We start from the raw sequence: 27,411 nt of genomic DNA, 5'->3' as shown, positions 1-27,411 counted from the left end.
TAGAGGAATGAAGGGCTGGGAAGGTGGCTCAGTGGTAGAGCGCTTGCCTTGCATGCATGAGGCCCTCGGTTCGATTCCTCAGCACCACATAAGCAAAAAGAAAAAAGCTGGAAGTGGTGCTGTGGCTCAAGTGGTAGAGCGCTAGCCTTGAGCTGAAGAGCTGAGGGACAGCGCCCAGGCCCAGAGTTCAGGCACCACGACTGGACCAAAAAAAAAAAGTAGAGGAATGACTGGAGTCTGGGCACTCTTTGAATCTGAGCTCATTTGCAACTGGTCTTTCTGTGGGGAGAGCGGTGTTCTCAGCTGCACCTTGTTGGCTAGTGTGCACTAGAGCAGCCGTCCCGCAGCTGGGTCCCTGGGCCCAGCTTGTGTCAGGCATGTAAGAGGCGGCTCAGGGAGAGGATGGCAGCTGGGCATGCTGGAAGCCCAGGAGAAGAAAGCACAGCTGGGGCTGGAGGTTAAGGAAACTGGTTCCAGGGAGAGGGGGCCTCTGGTGTTCAGTGCCAGGAGGAAGAAGGGAGTGGGGGTGGTGGGGTCCTGCAGGAACTGTGCATCTGTTGCTTGTTGGGATTCAGGAGGCTCTCAACGTGGGTGGGGGGGAGGGGGAAGGTGAGTGATGCATTTGACCTTGACGAGGAAGGGAGGACAGCCAGAGAGGTCGCTGAGGTGAGGGGCAAGGTGGCTGTGACCTCATGTGAGAGGGCACCGATGACAGCCAAGCAGGACAGGGATGGAGTGGAGTCTGTGTGGTTTCAGCCTCCTGGGAGAGCGGGAGTCCCGAGCGGTGAGGCTGGGGCTAACCAGTGGCTGGCCTCTAGCACTTCCTGAAGGCAGCCTGGGAAGGCCTGCCCTAGAACAAGGTGAATTATGGGAAGCTGGAGGTGATTACTCTTGTCCGACTAGTCTTTAAGGGACAGGGGCCCCCCAAGGCCCTGAAATGTAAAACTCAGATCCCAGAGGAGCTTTCCACACAGCTCTTTAGGAATTCATCTCGTCGTACAATTCGAGGCTCAGAAGGGAATTCACCTTCTAGAAGACGCTTGAGGAGATCAGGCAGAGGCAGCCTTCCCTTCTGTGGTTGGCTGGGTGGAGTGACTTTCAGACCATGTTGAGATCTGGTAGGAAGTATCTTAGATTTGTTTTTGTGAAATGGATAGAAATTCAGTTTTGGGGGCTGGGAATGTGGCTCCGTGGTAGAAAATAAATTCAGATTTTGAAGCTGCCTGTATAAATTAATTTTTAGTTTCTGAAACTGAGGTATAATATGTACATATACAGCACACATGTGTGTATATACATATATGTGAGTATCTATCTATCTATCTATCTATCTATCTATCTATCTATCTATCTATCTATCTATCTATCTATCTATCTTTAGGATGCAGGCCAATGAGTTTCCACAAACTGATTGTAGTCATAGAATGCCAAGATTAAGAAAAAATGCCACTTGTCCCTCAGAAGTCTGCTTCTTGTCACCTCTACCCAGGGTTATGAGTAGTAACTGTCTTGTTTTTTTTTTTTTTTCATATATGGGTACTAGGACTTGAACTCAGGGCCTCATGCAGTGTTTGGCTTTTTCTTTTAGGGCAGGTGCTTTACCACTTGAGCCACAATTCTACTTCCTGCTTTTTGGTGGTAAATTGGTAGTTAATGGGTTAGTTGGTGGTTAATTTGGTGTTAATTGGACTTTTCTGCTCAGGTTGGCTGCAAACCTTGATCTTCATATCTCTGCCTCTTGGGCAGCCACTGGCACCCTGGCTGGAATACTGAATTTGGGTGGTGTCATCCATCGTACTGTTGACACACTTCAGCACAGTGAAGACGGCTGAAGTGTTGGCATCGAGTGCTGGGGGGATTTGTTCTTGTGTGGATCTTTGAGGAAGACAGCCACAGCCTCTTTGAAAGTATGGCATCCTTGGGAAGGGGTATTTGGCACAGTCTTTTGAAGTGATCATTGCCCTGCCCCTAGTGGCTTTGCACTAGCTCTCCCCTTCCCCCCCTTCAGATTCCTTATTTGTGAAATGGGTTGTTGTGAGGGGGAGGGGAATTGACTTAATTCCAGGAAAGTACTTAGTTCAGAACTTGGCATGCACCAGGCAGTTGGTAAGAGTCAGTTCTCACGAGAGTGAAGGAATTGGCCGTTCTTGTTTTCCCTGGGAGCTTATTTTATTTAAGATTTCACCTGGGGGATATTGGTTAACACAGGGCCACAGATTTCACAGGAAGCTCAGCAGGATAGATCACGATTCTGAACCAACAGAGAGCTGGGTGTGGGAGCAGCCCAAGTTTCCTTTTACCCCCTCCTGCTGGGTGTGTAAGTCACACCCAGGTGAATGCACTACTGGGTGGGCTACCGGGCTGGTTTTCCTTCATCAGTGACAATACCAGTGCATCCCAACCTTTCTCAGCTGGGGGCAGGGACAGTGGATGGGGTGATGGGCCCCAAGAGCTGGGGCCTAGTCTAGATGGCTCCATGCGGGACCGCTATTAGACCTTTGTAAAAAGTTGTGGTTAGAATGTTTGTGCGGTGAGACTTTTCTTTCTGCCAGGCACAGAAAGAGTAATTGTATCATGACAGTAGAGCACTCTCAGATTTCACTGAGGATGCCTGTGTTTCTTATTGAAATAGTCTCAGTCATCAAGCCTCGTTTTCTCTTAAAGACCACTGAGTTCTCTGGAGAAATCAACTGAGGCTCACATACAAGCAGAAAACCATTTTTCAAAAAAAAAAACAAGTTGTAATCAGTGTTTAAAAAGCAGAGAATAAAAGGCCACACTCATGATGTAACAATGAATACAATATATTATTTGGCTTCATATTATTATGCTGTTTAGCCAGTGAAGGAGAGAAGGGAGAAGGTGAGAGGCCGTCTCCCAGAGGGAGAGACAGATGGAGAATGGAGATATGGAGGATTATGTGGCAGAGGCAAGGAGACTCTGTGTGTGTGTGTGTGTGTGTGTGTGTGTGTGTGTGTGTGTGTGTGTGTGTGTGTGTGTGTGTGTGTGTGTGTGTGTGTGTGTGTGTGTGTATGGGAGGGGTGTTATGGGGAGAGGCAGGGGAGAAGGTGGCAAATTCAGAAGGGAGATTCAGTTTAAATATGTTTCCTGCTAAACTTGCTATTGGCTTGGGCTGTGGATGTATTTTAAAATCAACACATCATGTGAAAAAAGAAATCAGCCTTACCTAACCTCTCTAAAAACTGGTCACTTAGGGGCTGGTGGCTCATCCCTGTAATCCTACCTACTTAGGAGGCTGAGATAGGAGGATCACTGTACAAAGCCAGCCTACGTATAAAAGTTTGTGAGACTTTTGTCTCCAACTAGTCAGTAAAAAGCTGGATGTGGAGCTGTAGTCCCAGTGGTAGAGTACCAGACTTGAGTGAAAAAGCTAAGTGGCAGCACTCAGGCCCTAAGTTCAAGCCCCTGTACTGGCACAAAACAACAACAACAACAACGAAAACCCTAAAACAAACCCAACCAGAAGTGGCCACTGAAGTTAATGATGCTATGTTCTTGGAAAAATACTAAAGGATGATTTTAATATGCTTAGACAAAAATATGTTCGTACCTCAGTTTTCAAATGGTAGTGGTCATAAGTCCATAAGGTCTTTGATGGCCCAAGTGATTTCATGCTTCAAATATGTAAAAGTAGTGGATGAACTACACACAAAGTCAAAAAAAAAAATCTGATTTGTCTCCACAGCAAGTAATGACCTCTGCGAATCGGAAGTAGCCCAGAGCCTGTCAGAGCTAATGGGGGCTCAGCATTAGAAGGGTGGAGGAGATCAGCAAGGAAAGTTCTCTGGAAGCTGAACACACAGCTGCTAACAGCTCAGAGCCCATACCTAGACAGCAGCTGTCAGCATTAATAAGGGAATGATTAGTGCCTTCTTTTCCAGAAGCTCTGGGAATGGGACAAGCACGAGTGGTCTTAGAGAGACTGTCTCTAGGAGACCTGTATGTACATTCGTAGCTTACTTCTCAGAGTGTGGAAATCCAGTTTCTTTTAGAAGTATGTACTAGTAGAAAGGAATTGTACGAATAGAGTCACATAAAACATATGTGTGTGTATGTCTGTTATCACTTAGCATAAGGTTTTCAAGGTTCATTTGTGTGAAAGTGTCTATCAGAGTTTCGTTCTTTTTTATGGTTGATGCAACCATCATGTGGCCATACAGCATTTTGTTAATCATTAGCTGATGGATGTTTGGGTGGTTTCTGTTAGCTGTTGTGTATCGTACTGCTATGAGCATTTGTGTACAGGCTTTTCATTGAGACACCTGTTTTAGTGATTTGGGTATACATCCAGGAATGGAATTACTGATGATGTTCTCCGTGTCATAAAGATAAGTGGCTGGTCACTGGTGGCTCATGCTTGTCAACCTAGCTCCTCACGAGGCTGAGATCTGAGGATCATGGTTTGAAACTAGCGAGGGCAGAAAAGTCCATGAAACTCTTATCTCCAGTTAATCAGAAATAAGCTGGAAGTGGAGCTGTGGCAGAGATTCAGCCCTGAGTTCAAGCCCCAGTAGGGTACACACAAAAAAGAAAACAAAGTGAGGTTAACTGATTTGATTTAGCCATTCTACAATGTTTATGCAAGTACATACACTTTTTTTTTTCTGGTGCATTGTGGGGCTTGAACTCAGGGCCTAGGTATTGTCCCTGAGCTCTATTGCTCAAGGCTAGTGCTCTACCACTTTGAGCCATAATGCTACTTCTGGTTTTCTGGTGGTTAATTGGAGAAGAGTCTCATGACTTTCCTGCCCAGGCTGGCTGTGAACCCTGAGCCTCAGATCTCAGCCTCCTGAGTAGCTAGGATTACAGGTGTGAGCCAGCAGCAACCAGCCATACGCTTTCATTATCAATTTAAAAACTACAGAGAATAAGAAAATGAATGAGGAGCTAATTCTGATGAGTGGTATTCTCTTGGGAATATGTGATGGCACTGAGACTGTAGGTGCTGTTGGCACTGCCCAGGGTGCCAGGCTTTGGACAGCCAAGTCTCAGCTACCTGTCCATGAGGCATGCAGTATAGAACCCCCCCCCACTCCCCCCCACCCCCCCACCCCCCCGCCCCAGCTCAGGGCATTGTGAGACAGGAAGCATCCAGGTACAAGTTGAGTACTGTGCAATTGTCATTGTCACCTTTGTCCCAAATAAGGCAGTCTCTTACTATGGCCCTTTCTCATGGGTCCAGCAGAGCTGCCTCTGCTGCCTCAGCCGTGGACAGTAGACACAGGTTGACCGGCCATCTGTGGTGTGGGGCTTCGGGTGGTTAGTAACAGGTTTCTGGGGATAGTTGGCAGATTCATTTGGTCTGTGGACAACCTTCCTTGACATTCTGGCTTCCAAACCCACCTGCAGCTTTGTAGGGAACATAGTGCCTGTGTTCTCAGTCCAATGCCTGGGAACGCTAGGCCTGGGGAACGTGTTGACCCCTCCTTGTGTCTCTTCCTTGGGCCTAACTGTCCATGACCGCATGCATGCAGCGTCCTTTGGGCAACAGTCACATCAAATGCAGCTTGTTTTTTGTTTTTTGTTTTTTGTTTTTTTTTTTTTTGAATACCTGTCCTGAGTAGCTAGAATTGTAGGCATGAGCTACTGGCACCCGGCACACGCAGCTATTTTTATTGTATTGTTCTTTTAAATGTGATTTAAAGGTATACGAAGCTAATGGCACTGTGTTGAGGTACAAAGAACACCATTCACAAAGCTGTGTTTTAGTATATACAGGCTTTTTTAGCTTGTAATTTTCTTTAGCTGGGCGCCAGTGGCTCACACCTGTAATCCTAGCTACTCAGGAGGCTGAGATGTGAGGATCACGGTTTGAAGCCAGCCTGAGCAGAAAAGTCTGTGAGACTCATTTTTCCAATAAACGACTTAGAAAACATCCAGAAGTGGTGCTATGGCTTAAATGGTAAAGCACTAGCCTTGAACACTAAGAGGCTCAGGGACAGTGCCCAGGCCCTGAGTTCAAGCCCCAGGACTGGCAAAAAAGGAATTTTTTTTTCCCTTCTTCATTTTTTTTTAATTGTGAAAATACTGTACAGAGGGGTTACAATTACATGGGCAAGATAATGAGTACATTTCTTATCAAGCATTGTTGCCTCCTCCTTTGTTTCCCCTTCCCATCCTCACCCCCCGTCCCACCCCTAATCCTCCCCGCACCCCCAAAGTTGTAAAGTTCGTTTTCGACATAAGGACTTGTACATCTCATTGTTGCAATGGGTCCACCTGTATCCCTATTTAAACGATTTGTTTTTCCCCTTCCCCCTCCACAAATTATAACAACATCAAATACAGTGAGAGCAGGGATTATACTGTGGGGGAGGGACATAAAAAGCAACAAAGAAATCATCTTATAAATGTGTTAGAAACAACCTCATGAAAGAAAAAAAACATTTGAATACATATCTTAGGGTTCATTTCCCTAACATTACCTTATCTGACCTTTTTGGCTTGACTCATACATATACTAGATATTGCAAATAAGGGAAACCATGGGACGGACCTATGTTTCTTTGGGCCTGGCTTACTTCACTTAATATAATTTTTTCCAAGTCTTTCTATTTCCTAACAAATGGGGCAATGTCATTTTTTCTGATAGAGTCATAGAATTCCATTGTGTATATATACCACATTTTCTTGATCCATTCATCTACTGAGGGGCATCTTGGTTGGTTCCATATCTTAGCTATAGTAAATAGTGCTGCAATAAACATAGTCGTGCTGGTAGCTTTAGTGTGGTCTTGTTTGTAAACATTTGGGTAAATGCCCAAAAATGGGATTGCTGGGTCATAGGGTTGCTCTATGTGGAGTCTTTTGAGGAACCTCCATACTGCTTTCCAAAGTGGTTGAACAAGTTTACACTCCCACCAACAATGCAGTAAGGTTCCCTTCTGTCCACATCCCCTCCAGCATCTGTTGTTATTAGAGTTCTTGATTCTAGCCATTCTAAATGGGGTGAGGTGGTATCTCAATGTTGTTTTGATTTGCATTTCTTTTATGGTTAGGGAGGTTGAGCATTTCTTCATGTGTCTATTGGCCATCCTTCTTTCCTCTTCAGAGAAGTTTCTCTTTAAGTCTTTAGCCCACTTGTTTATTGGGCAGTTGTTTCTTTGAAGATTTGTTGTTGGGGGATTTAATTTTTTGAGTTCAAGGTATATTTTAGATATGAGACCCTTGTTTGTTGTATGGCTAGTGAAGATCTTCTCCCAATCCGTGGGCTTTCTATTGATCTTGCTAGCTATGTCCTTTGCCATGCAGAAGCTGTGCAATTTCATGCAATCCCATTTGTCCAACCAAAAAAAGGAATTAAAAAAAAACTTTCATGCACTGTTTCCCTATAGAACCAAGTGTTCGGGGCAATGGGCAGAACAAAGGACTTTGGCATCAGGTAGATCTGGGTTTAAATCTTGTGTTCACTGCTAGCTGATTGTGAGACTTGAGCAATTCAATCTTTGGGATCCTCAGGTTTCTTTACCAATACAGGGAGAAGAGGAGCAGAGCCTACTGCTGAGCAGGTGGAGGCTATGGCTCTACAAGCTTCTCCACCTTGAAACTGGCCATCATATTTCTTCTAACATGGAGAGATATAAAAATACATACCATCACATTGAGCAGTTGATACAGTTGAGTAGCATTCATTGCATTCATTCTCTCCCTCCCTCCCTCCCTTCACCCATCTTTAGCTGACAAGCAAGTGATTTATTGATGGAATCTTTCCCTATTGTGTACATCGAGCTGTACATCCCCTTGTTCCCAGGTTGCCATTTTGGAGGCGTTCTTCTCTGTTCATTGCTAGTGTCTTCTGGTGGATCTTGTCTGCTGTCTCCAGCTGGAAGTTCCCTAACTGGGTGTGCTGGGGGCTGGGGGGATGTCTGGTGACTGTGTCTATTAATAGAGGTGCTCTGGATTATTAAACGATTATGTGTAAGGTATTAACTGGCCTTGATTAGGGAGAGTTCTTCTTTCTCTCCAGGCAGGTAATTATATACTGTTTACTCACGTTCCTTTGGGTATGGGATAGGGAAGAAAGGAATTCAGATTTCTTTTTTATTTTTTGTCGGTCATGGGGCTTGAATGCTGGGCCTGGGTGCTGTCCCTCAGCTCTTCAGCTCAAGGCTTACGCTCTATCATTTGAGCCACAGTGCCACTTCTGGTTTTCTGAATGGTTTATTGGAGATAAGAGTCTCACAGACTTTCCTGGCCTGGCTGGCTTTGAACCGCCATCCTCAGATCTCAGCCTCCTGAGTAGCTAGGATTATAGGTGTGAGCCACCGGCGCCCAGCAGATTTTTTTTTTTTTTCTTTGCCATCTTCTGGAAAGTATAGTGAAGGGGTTTGGGAAGAGGAGACCATCGGAACTGCTACACTGTTCATGTTTTAAGGTTATTTTTGTACTTCATTAATCTAGTCTTTGGAATAGGGACTAAAATAAATGTACCGCTTTGGAAATATTCTAATTTCCTCCCCTCCTTCTTCATAAGTGTCATGAATTCCAAGACCTACTTTAGTCTTTTTTAGTGGTTGTGAGGCTTATCTCTGGGCCTGGGCCCAGTCCCTAAGCTCTTTTGCTCAAGGCTAGTGCTCTATCACTTTGAGCCATAGCACCACTTCTGTTTTTTGAGGTTAATTGGGTATTGGAGACTCCTGGGGACTTTTCTGCTTGGGCTAACTTTGAACTGGATCCTCCAAACTCAGTCTCCTGAGTAGCTAGGATTACAGACCTGAGCCACCAGCGCCTAGCTTGCTTTAGTCTTTATTTACCTCTCTTTGGAACTTTGAACTTGACAGAGAGAAGGCTTCATCCTAATAGAGTCACATAGCCAATGATCTATCTCTAATCTTTATATTTATTATTTTGTAAAAGGCAAAAGATTTATATGATCTGAAGAGAAACCAAAGTATACATTTATTATTTTGAGATCTGAGAATCATGGTTTGGAGCCAGCCTGGGCAGACAAATCCAAGCCAGCCTGGGGCACACAAATCTGAGAGACTTTTATCTCTAATTAACTACCAAATATCTGGAAGTGGAGTTGTAGCTCAAGTGGTATAGTGCCAGCCTTGAGTGGGAAAAAGCTACGCCAAGCTAAGTACTCAGGGAGGTCCTGAGTTCAAGCCCCAGTATTAGCATGTGCACGCATGCGCGTGCACACACACAATTGTAGCAGGCATCATCTACCTGCTCCATCTCAGTGAGTGGAGCAGGAGGTGATCCCCTAAATCCCTTCATAGGTTTTAGTATCAAAGTGACACAGCTAGGTCCCTCTTCTGGCCATGTAGTCTGGAGTTCAAGGACTGCCTACAAAGTGTTCCTGGTCATAGCACTGACCCTGAATCTGAGGAAACCTCTTGATCTACCTCCCAGTTTACAGAAGAACATGTTAAATGACACGGTGAGAACCTAGCTGGCCAGATATAGAATGCAGGCTGTCTACAGGGATAAATGGCCTGTTTTCCTTCACAAGTAACTAGTAGGAGTTTAAAAAAACAAACAGGAGAGAAAAATTTATTAAGTAGAAGAGATTTTTTTTTTAACATAAAGTTAATAGACACATGAACCAAGCAGTGTGTTTCTTGTTCAGGGCTTGACTTGGGGGGAAAAACAAAACAAAAACAAAGCAACTCTGTGGAAATATTTTGATGCTATCAAAGAAAGCTAAGTAGGAAGTGGGCCTTTAGATGATATTTTTATTCTGTTGGCTTTGATAATTATGATTATGTTTTTCTAGCATTCTTATTAGAGATACAGAAATATCTATTGTGTGGGCTGGGAAGGTAGTTCATTGGTAGAGTGCTTGCCTCACATGCATGAGGCCCTGGGTCAATTCCTCAGCACCACATAAACAGAAAAAGCCAGAAATGGTGCTGTGACTCAAGTGATAGAGCGCTAGCCTTGAGCTGAAGAGCTGAGGGACAGTGCCCAGGCCCAGAGTTCAGGCCCCACAACTGCCAAAAAAAGAAAAGAAATATTGCGGTAAGGTAACTCATCCCAGAAGCTACATCTTAAAATATAGAATATTTTAGTCTATTATACAGTTGACAGGCTGTAGGCTGCCAGTTGTTACAAAGGCCTGCAGCATGCAAGTACACACAACCCAGCTAGGAAACATGCTGAGGAGAAAAGAAATAACATGAACAATACCAACAAGCCAATTCAGCTCCAATGGAGAGCTGAACTGGGACGCCATGATGACTGGACATGAGCCAGGAGACAGGACACAGAACATGATCACAGAGACACACGTGGCATGGAGTCCTGGCGGCTAGGCTGGTCCAGGCCTAAATAGGTCGGCGCAGGGGGCAGATCCTCAGGAAATTTCCAGTCCCAGGCACTGGACTGACAGATTCAGTGACCTATCAGCCAAGTGCCCGCCGCTGCCTCCAGAGGTCCGGGCACACCCATTACCTGGGAGGCAGGTGATTGGGGTGGGGGTGGGGGTCATCCCCCAGCTTGAAGACAAGATGCCAGACCTATAATCCATGTGGCCAATATGGCGCTGGCCAAACCTGACCTCCTTACTTCATATCTGTTGTGATAAAGGATGGTGTCTAGGATATGCTTTGTTTTCATTAAAAAAGAAATTGATGGTGCTGGGCCTGAGTTCTAATCTCTCAGCTTTTATGTATGTCTGAATAATATTTGTGTGCGTGTGCTTGTGCGTCAGTCCTGGGGCTTGAACTTGGGACCTGGGCACTATCCCTGAGTATTTTTGCTCAAGGCTAGCATTCTAGCACTTGAGCCACAGCTCTCCTTCGTTGTTTTTTGTTTGTTTGTTTGTTTGTTCATTTGTTTTTAGTGGCTAATTGGAGATGAGTCTCATGGACTTTGCTGCCTGGGCTGGCTTTGAACTGACATCCTCAGATCTCAGCCTTCTGAGTAGCTAGGTTTACAGGCCTGATCCACCAGCTTGTCTGACATTTTATAATGAAAAATGAAAAATGCCAAAGTTGGTTCTTAAAATCATTTTACTATAGGTAACATGTATAGACTTCTTTATACTGGTAGGACTTTAGAAATACAGCCTTTTAGCCGGGTACTGGTGGCTCACACCTGTAATTCTAGCTACTCAGGAGGCTGAGATCTGAGGATTGGGGTTCAAAGTCAGCCTGGCAGGAAAATCCGTGAAATTTATTTCCAATTAACCTCTAGAAAACTGTAAGTGGTGCTGTGGCTCAAGCGGTAGAGCGCTTGCTTTGAGCTAAAGAGCTCCAGGACAGCGTACAGGCCCAGAGTTTAAGCTGCATGACTGACGGAAAAAGAAAGAAAAGAAATGAAAGAAAGAAAGAAAGATTGCCTTTGGGCTTATTTAACTTTCAATCTGGTTAATTTCTTGGAAAATTAGTATTTACATTAACTTCATGGTATTCCTAATCCCGGGGGTCCCAAGGAGCCCTCAAATAAACAACAATAAGTCATAATTGTAGCTACTTAGGGAGCTAATGTTATGACTAATTGCCCATTAGTAGGTGCTTTATACCAATAAGCATGCAAAAGAGGGGGTTTGTGAAAGATTGCCAGTGACTAGAACTCTTTTAAATAAGGATGTGTGTGTGTGTGTGTGTGTGTGTGTGTGTCTGAATTGAATCATAAAAATATTTGAAGCTGGGTAACGGTGGCTCACGCCTGTAATCCTAGCTGTGCTGGAGGCTGAGATCTAAGGATTGCAGTTCAAAGCCAGCCTGGGCAAGAAAGTCCATGAGACTGTCTTCCTGGTGTCTCATTCTTCCCTGACCTTCCCTCCTGCCTTCTCTATCTCAGCACCTTGCTTGTTTCCTTGATGATCTCTGCACGCTAAGGACCATGAGTAAGGGCAATTCTGATTGGTTAACAGGTCACGCCTGTGGTCAGGAGGGATTTGGACTCAATAAACCAATGGATGTGTTGGGCTTTGGGCTGGACATAGGAGACGGATGAATGATGCAGCCTCTCCTTTCATGGAGCCCACAGTCTTCTAGAGGAGGCAGAGCAGTAAACCAAGAACACAACGTTGGTTTGATGAGGAAATTAAGATGGAAGAGAGGAGTCTAGAGTGTGACAGGATCTCGGCACGCATGGTGTTGTGAATGCTCGTGGAGTGGCCAGAGCATGGTGCCCGTAGGAGAGGCGGACGAGGTTCAGAGGGATGAGGGCTGCTGGACATCAGCCAAGGGCTTTGGGTTTCAGAAGATGCCAGGCATTGTAAGGCTCAGGCCTTATAATCCTAACTACTCAAGGGAGGTGTGAGGATTGGAGTCAACCCTGGGAGACAAATAGGAAAGACTCTTTATCTCCAACTTGTGGCAATATGCCACAAGTGGTAGAATACCAGCTTTGAGTGAAAAAAAGCTAAGGATCAGTGTTCCAGTACCTGCAGAAAAAAAAAATTAAAAAGAAGTAATGAAGGACTTTAAAAATGGAATGATCTTTACATGACATATAGAGATGGATTATTGATCCATTTCCATATTGGAAAACTACAGATGAATCAGAGGAGCTAGAGGAGGAGCAGAGGAGCACAGTGGCTAGAGGAGGGCACAGAATTGATAGCGGGCTATGGTTTATGTGGAGAGACCACAGCTCCAACTCATGGGTGTCAGTGGCTAGGGACACACCTTGCTTGGATGAGGGCTGGGGCAGTTAAAACATTTCTCAGTCCTGCATCCCTTGGCACATAGCCTCACAGGCTGGGATGTATGTAGGGTACCACATAGCCCTAGTGTATCATCCACATGATGTGGACGACTCTTTGGAGGGCTTCTGGCTTTAGTGAAGCAGTACAATAGAAGCCATTTGAATACTTGTTTGTGGGTGTCTGGGCTCTCCAGGTTCTTCAGTTACACTCAGAGGGCAGGGGGAAGTAGGGTTACATCCGTGGCTCACAACACCTGTGCTGCTTGCACTTGGGATCTAGAAATCCCATCTCCTATGCAAGGCTGAGTTCCACGTGCTCATCACCTAGGCCTACATGGAATATTGTGATAGGGGCAGAAGAAGGGAGAGTTCACAGTGGGACCGAGCTGAGTGGAGGGTGAGTAGAGAATGGAAACTTTAAAAATAGGCAGTAGGATTCTCTTTTTATTTATGAGATGTGGTTTCACTGTGTTGCCGAAGCTGGCCTCAACTTCCAGGTCTGAAATGATCCTCCTTTCACAACTCCCAGCCCCCCCTCCCAAGTTCCCTTCATCCTGCCTTGTATTTTGTGGATTTCGTGCCAGGCTGATTTTTCTTTAGGGTCATGATGCTAAAATATATGCTTTGCTCAAAATAACCTGTCAGCCATTCTCCCAAGCAAACGGAAACACTGCTGCTTGCAGCCCAGATACCTCCCACATTGTCCAGACTCAGGGCTTTTATGCCTGCCGGTGCTTCCAGTCAGAGCGACCCTTCTCTCTCTTCAGCCTTCTGCTCCCTTGGGTCAAAGAAAGGCTTAATTGGGAGCTGAAGGAAGGTATTAAGACAGTAACATAGCTGTTTACTGTGTGTTGGAATTAGACCTTACCCCAGCTTTGTCGTAGGCCCCGGCACTGTGGGGAATTAACTGATGCTCCGCCCTGGCGTGGGAGGGAAGGTGCACCGTCATGCCTCGTCATGGGACGTGGTGCCCGTCCAGCCCCCAGTGGAATCCGAGACCAGATTATCTCCAAGCCGCTGGTGTCCTTTTCCCTGCTGTTGCAGGCCTGTGTTTTGAATTAAATTATTTTAGGAACAGATGGTTGGCAGCGAAGTTTTCCCCTTTTGTTCTTAGTGAATCGAGTGTTTAGTTTGTTTTGGTTGTTCCCGGTGCTGGTTCTCTTGCTCTCCAGGTTGGTAGGAGAGGGTTGTGTTTTATTCAGGAAAGAAGAAAACGAGGCAAAATGAAACATGGCATCTTCCAATAAATAGTACCATTGCTTGTGTTAAATCAGCATGTTCATATCTTCCTCCTTAAAGGAAAAAAATCATACCAAGAGTCCATAAATCCCAGCATGAGTCTCCCGTATTGATGGTTTAACTGTAAGTAAGATATATTAAAAAAATGTTTTGCAAGGCCATTATTTTAGCATTGTTTGGTGGCAATGGCAGCTTTGTTTTTATTTGTTTACTTTTTTTGGTGCTGGTGCTGAGGTTTGAACTGAGCACTTGGCATTCTTGCTTAGCTTTTTGCCTCTCTCTCTCTCACACACATACATCTGTTTCATCTGCCTATCTTTGTGCTGATACTGGAGCTTGAACTCAAGGCCTTGTGTTCTTGCTTGACTTCTTTGCTCAAGCTCCATTTGTAGCTTTTTGCTCATTAATTGCACATAAGAGACTCAGAGACTTTTATGCTTGAGATAGGCTTTTTCTAACAATATATCTTTTTTTTTTTTTCATTTTGGTCAGTTGTGGGCCTGGCTGCTGTTCCCTCAGCTCTTCAGCTTAAGGCTAGTGCTCTACCACTTGAACCACTTCAGCCACTTCTGGCTTTTTCTGCTTACATGGTGCTGAGGAATCGAACCCAGGGCCTCATGCATGCAAGCCAAGCACTCTACCACTGAGCTACCTTCCCAGCCCTCTAACAATCTATCTTAAATCGTATTTCTTATAATATAACCAGTACTCACCAGTGGAGCGGGTAACATGGTAGGGGCTACATCTGGGTATACATCGGGGATTTGAGAAAGAAAGGAAGACATTTTATTCTCCACTGCGGGGGTAGGAACAGATGAAACATATGAATAAGAGAAGAGTGGTCTTCATGACACTAAGGACTCACTGACAAGTAGAAAAAGAATAAAAATGGCTAAAGATTTGCTAAGTTGGCCAGCAGTTTAATTATTTGGTTACTTTTGTTTTTAAAGTCAGTTCCCTTTGCATCCAGGCTCTAAGGAGAGGTGTGACAGTGGCGTGCAGGGCTTCCGGGCCAGCCCTCCAGGAACATACTGTCTCTCCACACCAGGCCTGCAGCTAGGAGCTGGCCACACATGGAAGTCAAGAAGACATGCCGGGCTGGGTGCTGATGGCTCACGCCTCTCATCCTAGCTGTTCAGGAGGCTGAGATCTGAGGACCACCGGCCCAGGCAGAAAAGTTCGTGAGACTCTTCTATCTCCAGTTATCAGAAAGCCAGAAGTGGAACTGTGGGTCAGGTGGTAGAATGCTAGCCTAGAGCAAAAGAAGCTCAGGGACGGTGCCCAGGCCCTGAGTTCAATTCGATTATACTATAAATTGGCTTTTTTTCAAGTTACTTTCTCTACTAACATTATTATTGTTATTAGTGCTTATATTGGGGCTTAAATTCAGTTCCTGGGCACTGCCCTTTATCTTTTTTGCTCAAGGTCTGTGCTCTATCACTTGAGCCATACTGCTTTGGCTTTTTGGTGGTTAATTGAAGATAAGAATCTCACAGATTTTCCTCGGATTTCAGCCTCCAGTAGCTAATTAAGATTACAGCTGTGAGCCAGCTTTTACTAATACTTTTAAGAAAATAGGGTGTGGTTGGAAGAACATTTGCATTCTGAGATCATTAGACCTGCCTTTCTTCATCGCACTGTCTGCCATTTTGTGCTAGTCTTTAAACTCTGGGGCCTCATTTGTACCAGAAGGGGTTTGGCTGGTCTCAAGGGGTCCACATAGCTTGAAAGGTGCAGTCAGACAGGTAAGGGTTCCAACAGGAGAGTGTGTTTGCCTACATTGTCTTGCTTTGAGAGCCTGGGGCAAGGAAGCAGCCTGGTGGTGACCAGCGTGCATGTGCTGTTTCATGGTGGACATCCAATACACGTGTATTTTGTGGGCTTTGGGAGAGAAGACACCTTGACAGGGCTTCTTGCAGTGGGGTCGCAGCTGTGGGTCAGCTGGGAGCAGGGCACCGATCGGCTGGGTGACGTCTGCGTTCCATGCGTCATTTGCTGGCGTGCCACGGCTCTGCCTAGGTCTGGTCCCAGCCCCTGTTGCTTGTCTGTGTCGTCAGAGAGAGAGAACCTTTCATTCTTTTGTGATCCAAGGCTTTAGAGCTTGGAAATTGATCTCCAGGACTTGAAATGAGAGTCCCTGGTGCCTTTTAGGCGGAGAGAGTCTCACCTGGGTTTTCTAACCTCTTCCCGAATTAACTACAGAAGTAATTCCCTGTGGCCTGGCAGCTGCTGTCTCCTGGGTGTGCCTGTTTCTCCCCTAGGGTTTGGCAGAAAAAATAAAAGCATCTCAGCTTTATATTTCCCAATTGGAATTTTTGTACCTATGTATTTTTTCCCTCCAGTCAAGAGGACTTTTTTTATGTTGTTTTTTTGACCTCCTTTGCTGTCCCTGTTCTATGTCCTCTTAAGGCGAGGTTGACCAAATGGCAATTTGCATCTGATCCTTCAGTTCATAAATCAGCCACTAAGTCTTGCTTATTATATGCTGTTTCATCTCTTGCTCTCTTCTGGTTTATGTGTTTCGGATTCATTTAAAATGGGATCCTGCTCCCTGTACAGCTCTTATATTTCAAAACAAATTATATCATCGTAGAGTTTTAAAACACACATGAAATGATTTATCCATAGGCAAATTCTCAACTTGTATAACACACAGTTGGACAGAAGCATGGTTTTATTACTACTTAAATGTATGACATTTTGACTATCTCAGGCTCTTGGTCTGCTTTTCTGCTCATGGCTGGCCCTTTACCATTTGAGCCACACCTTCAGCCTGGCATTTTGCTGCTTAATTGCAGATGGAGTCTTGAGGCCTTTCTGTCCAGGCTGGCTTCAAACTACAACCCTCAGATCTCAGTCTCTTTAGGAGCTAGGATTATAAGCACCCTGCCAAGACTACTTCAAAAATTTTAGTGTCTTTACATTTGTGTAAAGATATTCTGTTCACAGAATTTTACATTAACTCAATTTTCATCTTGACAGTGGATCTCAGATACTTCTACTGTTGTTGCTTTGTCTTCTATATGCATACACTATTTTAATTCAATAGTATTTGTCTTTGTAAGCTCATAAATTACATATATGTGTAATTTATTTGTATTACTTATATTATCATTATTATATATATTTATATTACTATGTGTTTATCACTTATTTTCTATTTCTTCTGAGATAATTACTCTTCTTCCTGATGGATATCTTTGTGTCCTTTGAATATCTTTGGTGTTAACACTTTTTAATCTTAAGACTTTATTATTTTGTGTGTTTTCTTGATTAGTCAAATCCAAGATGTCAAACATTTTCTTATTCATTGTCATCTGGCTTCTAGTTCTGCAAAATAGTTATCTGCTGTGTATTACAATCACTTACCCAGCTCTGCTGCTTTTATAGTTTGCCTTTATTTTTGTTTTTCTGTGGTCTCCTGTTTGTGGGTGTAAGTTAAAAAAAAATTCACCCTGCTTGAGAGTTCATGATCTTCTTACAATACAGAATTAATGTTGCTTATTAATTTTGGAAGATTTTGCACTCTTTCTTTGAATCTTGTCTCACTTTTTTCTTAAAATTTTTTTTTTTTTTTTTTGTTAGTCGTGGGACTTGAACTCTGGGCTTGGATGCTGTTCCTCGGCTCTTTTTTTTTTTTTTAAATTGTGAAAATACTGTACAGAGGGGTTACAATTACATAGGCAAGGTAATGAGTACATTTCTTATCAAGCATTGTTGCCTCCTCCTTTGTTTCCCCTTACCATCCCTTCAGCATCAAATACAGTAAAAACAGGGGTTATACCATGGGGAGGGACATACAAAGCAACAAAGAAATCATCTTATAAATATGTTAGAAACAATAGTATGTTCCTCAGCTTTTCAAGCACTCTACCACTTGAATTGCACCATCACTTCTGATTTTCTGAGTGGTTTATTGGAGATAAGAGTCTTATGGACTTTACTGCCCTGGCTGGTTTTGAACTGTGATCCTCAGGTCTCAGCCTCTTGAGTAGCTGGGATTACAGGTATGAGTCACCAGCGCCCGGCTTCTTAAAATTTTTATCTAGTTGATATTGGACTGTCCCATCTTTGCTGTGACTTAAGGCTTCTATTGTTAGGTTTTCATCTATTTGTTTCTCTGTTTCCCATTTTGAGTAAATTCTTCAGTTTTATCTTTCAGTTTTTAAATCTCACTTTAGCGGTATCTAAACTGCTGGTCCTACATGTACAGTGAGCTATAACAGGTTAGTTATGGTATTTTTCATTTCGAAATTTTCTTTGTTTTCAAATATTTCTGGCCAGTTTTTTTTTTTTTTTTTGCTTAAACTCAGGACCTGGTGAGATTTTCTGCTCAAGGTTAGCATTATACTACTTTGAACTACAGCTTCATTTCTGGTATTCTAGTAGTTAATTGGAGGTAAGAGTCTCACTGACTTTCCTGCCTGGGCTGACTTTGAACCATGATCCTCAAATTTTCCTGAGTCACTAGGATTATAGGCGTGAGTCACCGGCGCCTGACTACCAGCCAGTTTTTATAACCTGGTGCTCTTTACTCATGTTTATGGTCCCTCATTACTTAAAATGAGTTAAGTGTATCTTTAAAAAAATATATTCTAGAATTCCAGTATCTACAGTTTTTTTTTTTTTTTTTTTTTTTTAAATTGTATTTTATTTTATTTGAGAACATACTGTACAGAGGGGCTACAATTACATGGGCAGAATAATGCATACATTTCTTACCAAGCCTACAGTTTTTTTTTGGTCAGCCGTGGGGCTTGAACTCTGGGCCTGGACGCTGTCCCTCAGCTCTTCAGTGCAAGGCGAGCGCTCTACCACTTGAGCTACAGCGCCACTTCCGGTTTTTCTGGTGGTTATTGGAGATAGGAGTCTCACGGTCTCTCCTGCCCGGGCTGTCTTTGAACCTCGATCCTCAGATCTCAGCCTCCTGAGTAGCTAGGATATCTACAGTTTTTTAAAGATCTGATGTTATTTGTGGGGATTTCTTTTGACTTGATTTTTTTCATGATACCTTATTTCCCTGTGTGTTTTATAAATTCTATTCTGTACTCATATTTGTTATAGCCTTAGCAATAGCAATACTTCAGTGCTGATTGGAGAGTATGCTTTTCTTGGGACCTTTTTTTTTTTTTTTTTGATATAAGATCTTGTTACCTTGTCCAGGCTGAATCTTAATTATGTGGAAGCAAGTGATTCTTCTGTCTCAGCCTCCCAAGTATTCAGAACTATAAGTGCATGCCACCATGCCTGGCTTTAGGACAATGGATGTTGGCATCTGCCAGACATTGTGGGTCTTAGTGTATGATATTGAGCTATACATATATGTTCTAAGCTTTTTGCATACCTGCTGTCTAAAGTCAAAGTTGAGGTAGACATTCTCTCTCTTTCTCTCTCTCTCTTGCCTAAAGAACAGAGATGAGCCGGGTGTTGGTGGCTCACACCTGTAATCCTAGCTACTCAGGAGGCTGAGATCTGAGGATCGCGGTTCAAAGCCAGCCCGGTCAGGAAAGACCGTGAGACTCCTATCTCTAATAAACCACTAGAAAACCGGAAGTGGTGCTGTGGCTCAAGTGGTAGAGTGCTTGCCTTGAGCTGAAGAGCTGAAGGACAGTGCTCAGGCCCAGAGTTCAGGTCCCACGACCAACAACAACAACAAAAGAACAGAGATGAATTATCTCAGGTATGGAGGCTACAAGCCCAAGATGAAGGCATAGGTAGGGTTGGTTCACTCTGTGGTCTGTGAGGGTGAATCTCTTCCATGGGAGTCTCCTAACTGCTGGGGGTTGGCTAGTATTCTTGGACTTGTAGATATGTTCCCTGATCTCTCATCTTCACGCACGCATGCGTGTGCCCATATTTCCCTCTGCTACTCAGGACACCTTTATAACATGAAGTAAGTTAAAGATTATCCCTGTACTAGTTCACCCATTGGCACAGGTGAAAGTGGAGATGACTGTTGCCCAGTGAAGTGGACGGGACCCTGTGCTGTCCTTAGCAGCTGGACCCTTCTTGTCTACTTGAACTACAAGGGAGTTGCCAGTACCTTATAAGTGCTGGCGGCTGCTGGGCACCGGTGGCTCACACCTGTAATCCTAGCTACTCAGGAGGCTGAGATCTGAGGATCGTGGTTTGAAGCCATTCAGGGCAGGAACGTCCATGAGACTCTTGTCTCAAATAAATTAGCAAAAAACCCCAAAAAAGCCAAATTGACACTGTGGTTCAAGTGGTAGAGCACTAGCTTTCAGCAAAGGAAGGTTAGGGACAGCACTTAGGCCCTGAGTTCAAGCCCCAGGATTGGTTAAAAAAAAACAAGAGAAGATAGTAGCTGTCACTGGGATGAAGGCTAGGAGAGTCTGAGCAGATAACTGTATGCTTCAGCGCTTTTGGAACTTAGTAGCAACATATCTCTCTTATTCATTCACTGGGTGGATATTTATTGAGTTTCTACACTGTGCATTCACTGTGCTAGGCATAGAAAAAGAGAGAAACAATAGGTTTTTTGTTTTTTTTTTTGGTTTGTTTGTTTTGCTTGTCCCTGAACTCAGGGCCTGGGAACTGTCCCTGAGCATCTTTTTGTTTAAGGCTAACACTCTACCACTTGAGCCACAGCACCACTTCTGGCGTTTTCTGTTTATGTGGTACTGAGGAATTGAACCCAGGGCTTCATGCATGCTAGGCAAGCCCTCTACCTCTAAGCCACATTCCCATTCCAGAAACAATGTTTATTAATTACTCTCTCCTGTTTCTGAGACGCTACAGTCTAATGAGCTGGTTAATTTCGGCAGGTACAGTGACAAATGGGACTGGAAGGGACTCTTAACTCCCCTTTAGTCAGAAGAAGGAGGTCAGAGCTATAAGGGCCAGTGGGAGAATCCAGACAGAATGGTGCCAGCAATGTGCAAGTCACAAAGCCAGAGTAGATGTGGGTTTGGCAAAAGATATATATGTATGTATGTATATATATATATTTCATATATATACATATATGATTTGTGTGTGTCTGTGTGTGTGTGTGTCTGTGTGTGTATGTGCATGCATGTGTGTGCTGGTACTAGAGTTTGAACTCAAGGCCTTGAGCTTTACCTGGCTTTTTCACTCCAGGCTGACTACCCCTTGAGCCACAGCTCCACGTCTGACTTTTTGGTATTTAATTGGATGCAAGAGTCTCACAGACTTTCCTGCCCAGGCTGGCTTTGAACTGTGATCTTCAGATCTCAGCCTCTGAGTAGCCAAGATTATAGACATGAGCACCAGCATACAACTAAGGATGTGGATTTGTCTAGAGTATAGTTGTATAGGCCTGACAGGAGGGGGTGGGGCAAGGGATGGTGAAAAGTGGGCTGGGAGGTGTCTAGAGCCTGCATGGGAAGGGCCAGAAATTGGCTAGGAGCACAGCTGGAAAACCGTGGATAGAACATCAGGAGCCGTCTGGTTCATTCCTCTTAGGAGCCAGCTCTTGTCATGGGCTTTGGAGTTGAGGCAGCCTTGGATGGGTGCTCTCTTAGGTAATTTATTGATCTTCCCTAGTCAGTGAATGTGTGGTTAATTTATGGACCTTCCCTAAGCTCCCATTCTTTGTGTGTTCGGTGAGTGGGAGAGAATGGCTAGACAGCCTTGGAAAGCCCCTTGCATTTCCTGTCTTCTGACTGTGTGTTGTTAGAAAGTACAAGACATCAAAAAAGCGTGCAGATGTGTTCACATGTATGCAAGCTGGAGTAAAGGTGCTGCTCAGGTTTATGAATATTTACAGGTACTGTCGTGTCTGTGATTCTGGCAGTGTCTGGCTTCCAGCTCACTGCTGAACTTCTAACTGCGAATCGCGGGGCTTTCTCGTGAACGGGTGTTTGCAGTGAGTGTGTGTTTTCTGCCTGTCACACAATGTTCGCCGTGCGACTTAGTGCCTCCCGGCTAACGCAGCTTTGGTTTTCTTCCTAGATGAGATCTATCTGGAACAGCAGCACAACCTTTCTTCACCCTCCGTGGAGTTCCTGCTGGAGACCAGTGCGGCGCGCAGCCCTGCCCTTATGGCCTTAACAGAGACTGCTCCGGGGTCCCAGGCAAGCTGGTCTCTCCTCCTGCCCTCCTCTTCATCTGCCATTGTTTTGGACACCACCTTTTTAAACTATGGTCCACAGACCCCAAGTGCAGCAGATCCCAGCATCTTTGTGGCGAATTATGGCTCAGTGACAAGTAACGAGGTAGCCATCGATGAGGAAGAAATGGACAACTGTCTACCAGAGGTTCCCTGGACCACTTCACAGATGGTTTTCCCACTGCAGGATCTCACCACCAGCCCGCCAGAGCCGCCCCGGGAAACGCCCGCGCCTCTGCTCACCCCATCCAGACCCACAATTTCTCTGCTGGGTGAAGAAGTGACTTCAGCCTGGCGAAACACACTGCAGCCATCAGGGGCATATGCTGAATCCTCCAGTCACTTCAACACTTTTGGGTCAGCTTTTCCCACCTCCGAGGGCTTCATGCCAACTCCTAGTAGGAATGTGGTGCTTTATCCTACTCCTGAAATTCACAGCCAGTTATCAAGTAGGACTTTGCCAGAATTTTCAGCTTCAGTAATGGAGGAGGCAGCAACTCTCCTTTTTAGCATCTCATCTTTGATGCCTCAGCCGTCAGGCGATGGCATGACTCAACAGCCATCTGTCCCCCCAAGGGAGGTCTCGCCGCCTCTAGAAGATGTCCTGGCCACGAGCACAGATCGGTATCCGTCTAGGACCTCTGCTTGGAGTCAACGTCTAGAAGAAACCACCCCTCCAAAAGTGTACCCCACTGTAACTGTGTCGCGGACAGCCCCTGCTCTGAGCAGCATACCTTTTGCTTTATTTTCAGACTCTTTGGCATTTGTGTCCTCTGCTAGCCAGTCAGCGGGTGTGTCCCACAGCCCCTTCCTTTCCAGCAGTGCTGGTGACGCATCTGAACTGCCTGGCAGTTCTGTGGTCTCCCCTTGTGTGGATGACACGTGTGTCTTGAGCCCAGTGGCCGCTCTCCGACCGCACACTTGGTGCACGTCTTGTGCTGAGATGTCACCTCAGCCAGGTCTGGCCACGAGTCTTACAGGGAAAGACCTGGGGTCAGGAGATGAGCCAGAGACCATGACCACAGCCATGGTGGACCGAAGCCACTCTCCGTGGAGCAGTGTGGGTGCAGAGCTCTCTGCATTTGAAGAAAATCCTCAAGAGTTTAATACACTTTTCCCCTCCAGGCCTGTTCTGTCCCTTTCTTCCAGATCTGTGGACATCTTAGACTCAAGCTCGGGCATGTCAGCTAGGGTGGATATGGACACTGTTACCACCACCCAGGGGTCCCCTCTCCATGACCGCTTCTCCCCATCACCCGATCCTGCTTTGGATTCTTCCTCTGTCACCCAGGCCCAAGAGACACCATTCAGTGTGACAACTGTGTTCCCCTCTGTGGTCCCGAGTATTTCCCTTGACTTGTTTTTCTCAGTCACGTCCAACCAAAATACTCCATCAAATGCTGGCAGAGACCCAACCCCGCTGACCTCTTATAGTTTGGTTGGCTTAGTGGAGTCTATACATATGTCTGACCAAGAATCTACCAGTGTTTTTGAACATGGATCGGGCTTTTATTCAACCCCACCCCTGGAGCTCAGCAGCCCAGGCCCTTCTACTTCAGAGGGTCTTGCTTCTCCCTCTGGGATGTCAAGTGATCTTTCCACCTTCAAGTTGCAGACCTCCCCCACCCTGGTTGAGACTCTTGCATTGTCTGTCAGCTCGCAGTCATCTCCACTTTCTGTTCTGAATTCCTCAAACCTGGAGTCTCTTCAGCCCTGGCCAAGTTCAGAGGTGGCTTTCAACACAGTCACTTTTCTATGGAACCTCTCTGCCGCATCGCCATTACTCTCAAGCTCCCCCTGGGACTCTCTCAAGTTCACCAAAGCATCGACCAATTTGCCAATGGAGTCAGATGCTCATTTTACCTCAGCTTTTACTGAAACTACCTCCACTTTTGAGTTTCCTCTCATGCCCCACGAATCTGAACTCATCACATTCGTGCCCGCCACTGGCTCTAAGCCTGTTCTCGACCTCTCTTCTACCGAGACTTACTTCCTGCCCATGTCTCCTTCTTCCCATTGGACACCCATTTTTATGGAGTCTTTTCTATCCTCAACTTTGACACCTTCCAATAGCCATATCCACACTACAGATGCGCACACATTGGGCTCCCCCTCCTCCAAAGTTATTCCCAGCAGTACAGAGTTGTTGACCCATGTGACCCTGTCATCTGTCTCCTCATTGGTTCCTGAGTTGAGTCCCTCCCCTCTGCCTACAGAGACAGTCCCCATGCGTCCATCCTCCACACCCACAGATTTCTTTCCAAATTCCTCCCCTGCGCCAAGCACGCCCAGTACCACTGTTGCCATAGAGGATGCAGTGGACACTGGCCCCAACAGTGATCGTGTAAGTGAGAACCCCGAGGGGAGCAGTGTAGCCCCTCCTCTGCCATCCTTCGGTCCCTGGACCACCTCCATTCCTGAAGCAACAGTGGGGATCCCAACACTGGTTACCACCAAGCCACCGTATGTTTGTGATATTACAGTTCCGGACGCTTACTTGATCACGACTGGTAAGACTGCGTCTCCTCATCTCTGTGGGGTAGGAGGTCTTGCTAAGATGCTCATGTGAAGGCCTTCTGGGGCAGACCATTATAGCTAGGAGTGCAAACAGTGGTCTCACAGAACCTCCCATAGTGATCCTTCTCCTCTGCCTGCCTTCTGTGAACTCTCCAGTTACCTAGCCTATTCCTCTGTCTTCCAAGGATGAAAGTGACATCTGCTGCATGGCCTTATTGTAAAGATTTGCATTCATGATGTTATTATAAAGATATGCATGTATGCATGTAAAATGTTTAGTCGGGCCAGGAGATGGTGGCTTACACCTGTGATCCTAGCTACTCAGGAGGCTGAGATCTGAGGATCACAGTTTGAAGGCAGCCTGGGAAAGAAAGTTTGTGAGACTCTTATCTCCAATTAACCACCAGAAAACCAGAAGTGGAGCAGTGTCTCAAAGTGGTAGGGTACTAGCTTTGAGTGACAAAGCTCAGGAACAGTGCCCAGGACCTGAGTTCAAGCCTCACGATTGACAAAAAAAAAAGTGTTTAGTTTGAACATGGCATCTAGGTATACACAAAATATTGCATGTTAGTTTGTAGTTGCAATAAGGACAAATAAGAGATTTTAATGAGCCATAGAAAATTTTCCTACGGTTTTGACATGATTGAAGTGAAAAACATTCTTATTTAATTCAACTAGAGAGTTGGCAATTGAATTAGGACAACCCTTAGAATTTCTTTTATTAACTTACTATTCTTTTGCTTTTCTATATAATTTTGTCTCTAGGATACTTGATTTCTCCTTTCTTTATTTTTCTCTCTTCTCTCTCTCTTTGGGCATGGGGCTTGAACTCCAGGTCTGTGCACTGTCCCTGAGCTTTTTCATTCAAGGTTGGCACTCTTTTTGTTGTTGTTGTTGTTGGTTGTGAGGCTTGAACTCTGGGCCTGGGCGCTGTCCCTCAGCTCTTCAGCTCAAGACTAGCGTTCTACCACTTGAGCTCACAGCACCTCTTATAGCTTTTTCTGTTTATATGGTACTGAGGAATCAAACCCAGGGCCTCATGCATGCAAGGCAAGCACTCTACCACTGAGCCACCTTCCCAGTCCCGAGGCTAGCACTCTTCTACTTGAGTCACAGCTTTACTTCTGGAGTTTGATGGTTAACTGGAGATAAGCGTCTCATGGACTTTCTTGCCCAGCCTAGCTTCAAACCATATCCTCAGCTCTCAGCTTCCTGAATAGCTAAGATTATAGGTGTGAGCCACTGTCTCTCAGGTCTGTTTCTCATTTTTTAGTAGTTTTCTGTCAGTGAGTTCAGAGAGGGGTTTGAAGTGATTTGTGTGCATGTGGTACTGGGGAAATTGGACTTAGGTGCTCTACTACTTGAGCCATGCTCCTGTTACTCTTTCTATGGAGCTCAGTTGGAGACCAGAGTTAGTTCATGATGGGCTTTGAGGGAGTCATATGACCATGGTCATTTAGTGAGGGGTAAGTGTGGTCTGGAGGTCTCCCTCTCTACTGTCGGCTCTGGGGGATTGTACACAGCTGGACAACTGTAAGAGGAAAATGGGAACCGGGAGCATTTTGTCTCCTGGCTGGGTTACAGCAGCTGCTTCCTGATCTGAGGCACCAGGGTCAGAGACTTTGTGCTCATGCTGGGCTTGCTTACCTGGCATCTTCAAGTCCCCAGTCCCCACAGCTGTTCCTTCCAGTATTGGCCAGCTTGGACTCTTCTGCTGTGGTTAGTGTGGGTCTTGTGTTACAAAATACGCCATGGCGTCACTCTGTGGTCCAGAAGCAGGATACCATCCTTCTTCATCGTGGCACTAAAACACATGTGGTGGTTGGATTTCATTTGCAGTGCTGGCCCGTCGGGCGGTGCAGGAGTACATCATCACATCAATTAAGGAAGTGCTGAGGATCCACTTCAGCAGGGCAGTGGAGCTAAAGGTGAGTCTCTGAGGCTCGAGGGGTCTCACGTTGGACAGTCTGGATGTGGCAACAGGTGGCCCCAGCTGTCCAGTTACTCTCTTTCCTCTGTATTATACCTCCCTGGTTCACTTGCCATCCTCTCCATCTCCAGCAAGCATCATTCTATCAGGGGAGACTGTCCTGATCTCAGACAGGCTCTGGTTTTGTCTAATGGAGGGGGATTATGTGTTGGCAGAGCTGGAACCAAAGTCTCTCAATCCAGAGAATATGGTTTGGGATGAGGACCTAAATGGTTTTGCTTCCCTTGATTTCCATGATAGGACTCAGGTTTGAGTCCACATATCTTTCTGCACACCAGTGAGAGAAATGGAGTTCTGCATTGTTTATACTGGACCCCATGATGGGAGCCTGCGCCCAGAGGAGTTCCCGAGCTAGGCCCACTCCAGCCATGCGTGGCTGTGGGCTCAGGTGCACTGAGGTTGCTACACAGCACCTTTCGGAAATGCAGAGAAAAGGCATGTCCCACAAAGAAGTGCTTTGTTTTGTTTTTGGTTTTTGCAGTGCTGGGGATGTTTTTGCAGTACTTTGTGCATAGGCGAGCACTCAACTACTGAGTTATATACTCTATACTCTAGTCAGTCACTGATACGTGTGTGTGTGTGTGTGTGTGTGTGTGTGTGTGTGTGTGTGTGTGTGTGTGTGTGTGTGTGTGTGTGTGTGTGTGTGTGTGTGTGTGTGTGTGTGTGTGTGTGTGTGTGTGTGTGTGTGTGTGTGTGTGTGTGTGTGTGTGTGTGTGTGTCTACTGGAGCTTGAATTCCAGGGCCTAGCTTGCTCACTTAGCTTTTTTACTCAAGTTGGAGTTCTACCACTTGAGCTGCATGCATCTCTACTTCTGTCTTTTTATTGGTTATTTGGAGATAACCAATCAGATGTCACATTTATTTACCTGGCTAGCTTAGAACTGGAATCCTTAGATCTCAACCTCCTGAGTAGCTAGGGTTACAGGTGTGAGCCACCAGCACTCAGCTG

General features: G+C 45.3%; 1 protein-coding gene across 1 annotated transcript in view; it reads left to right on the top strand.

Annotated features, from left to right (window-relative positions):
- The window catches only part of Kiaa1549 (KIAA1549 ortholog), a 103,726-nt gene that overhangs the window by 20,250 nt on the left and 56,065 nt on the right, over nt 1–27,411 (top strand). Inside the window, exons 2-3 of the mRNA XM_069996876.1 lie at nt 21,799–24,465; nt 26,312–26,400. Coding sequence (XP_069852977.1) covers nt 21,799–24,465; nt 26,312–26,400 — 2,756 coding nt within the window. The remainder of the gene's footprint in view (nt 1–21,798; nt 24,466–26,311; nt 26,401–27,411) is intronic.

Source organism: Dipodomys merriami, unplaced genomic scaffold, assembly GCF_024711535.1.
Source record: "Dipodomys merriami isolate MVZ:Mamm:240054 unplaced genomic scaffold, mDipMer1.0.p SCAF_5, whole genome shotgun sequence".
Classification (NCBI taxonomy): domain Eukaryota; kingdom Metazoa; phylum Chordata; class Mammalia; order Rodentia; family Heteromyidae; genus Dipodomys; species Dipodomys merriami.
This window is presented reverse-complemented; position numbering and strand designations above follow the sequence as displayed.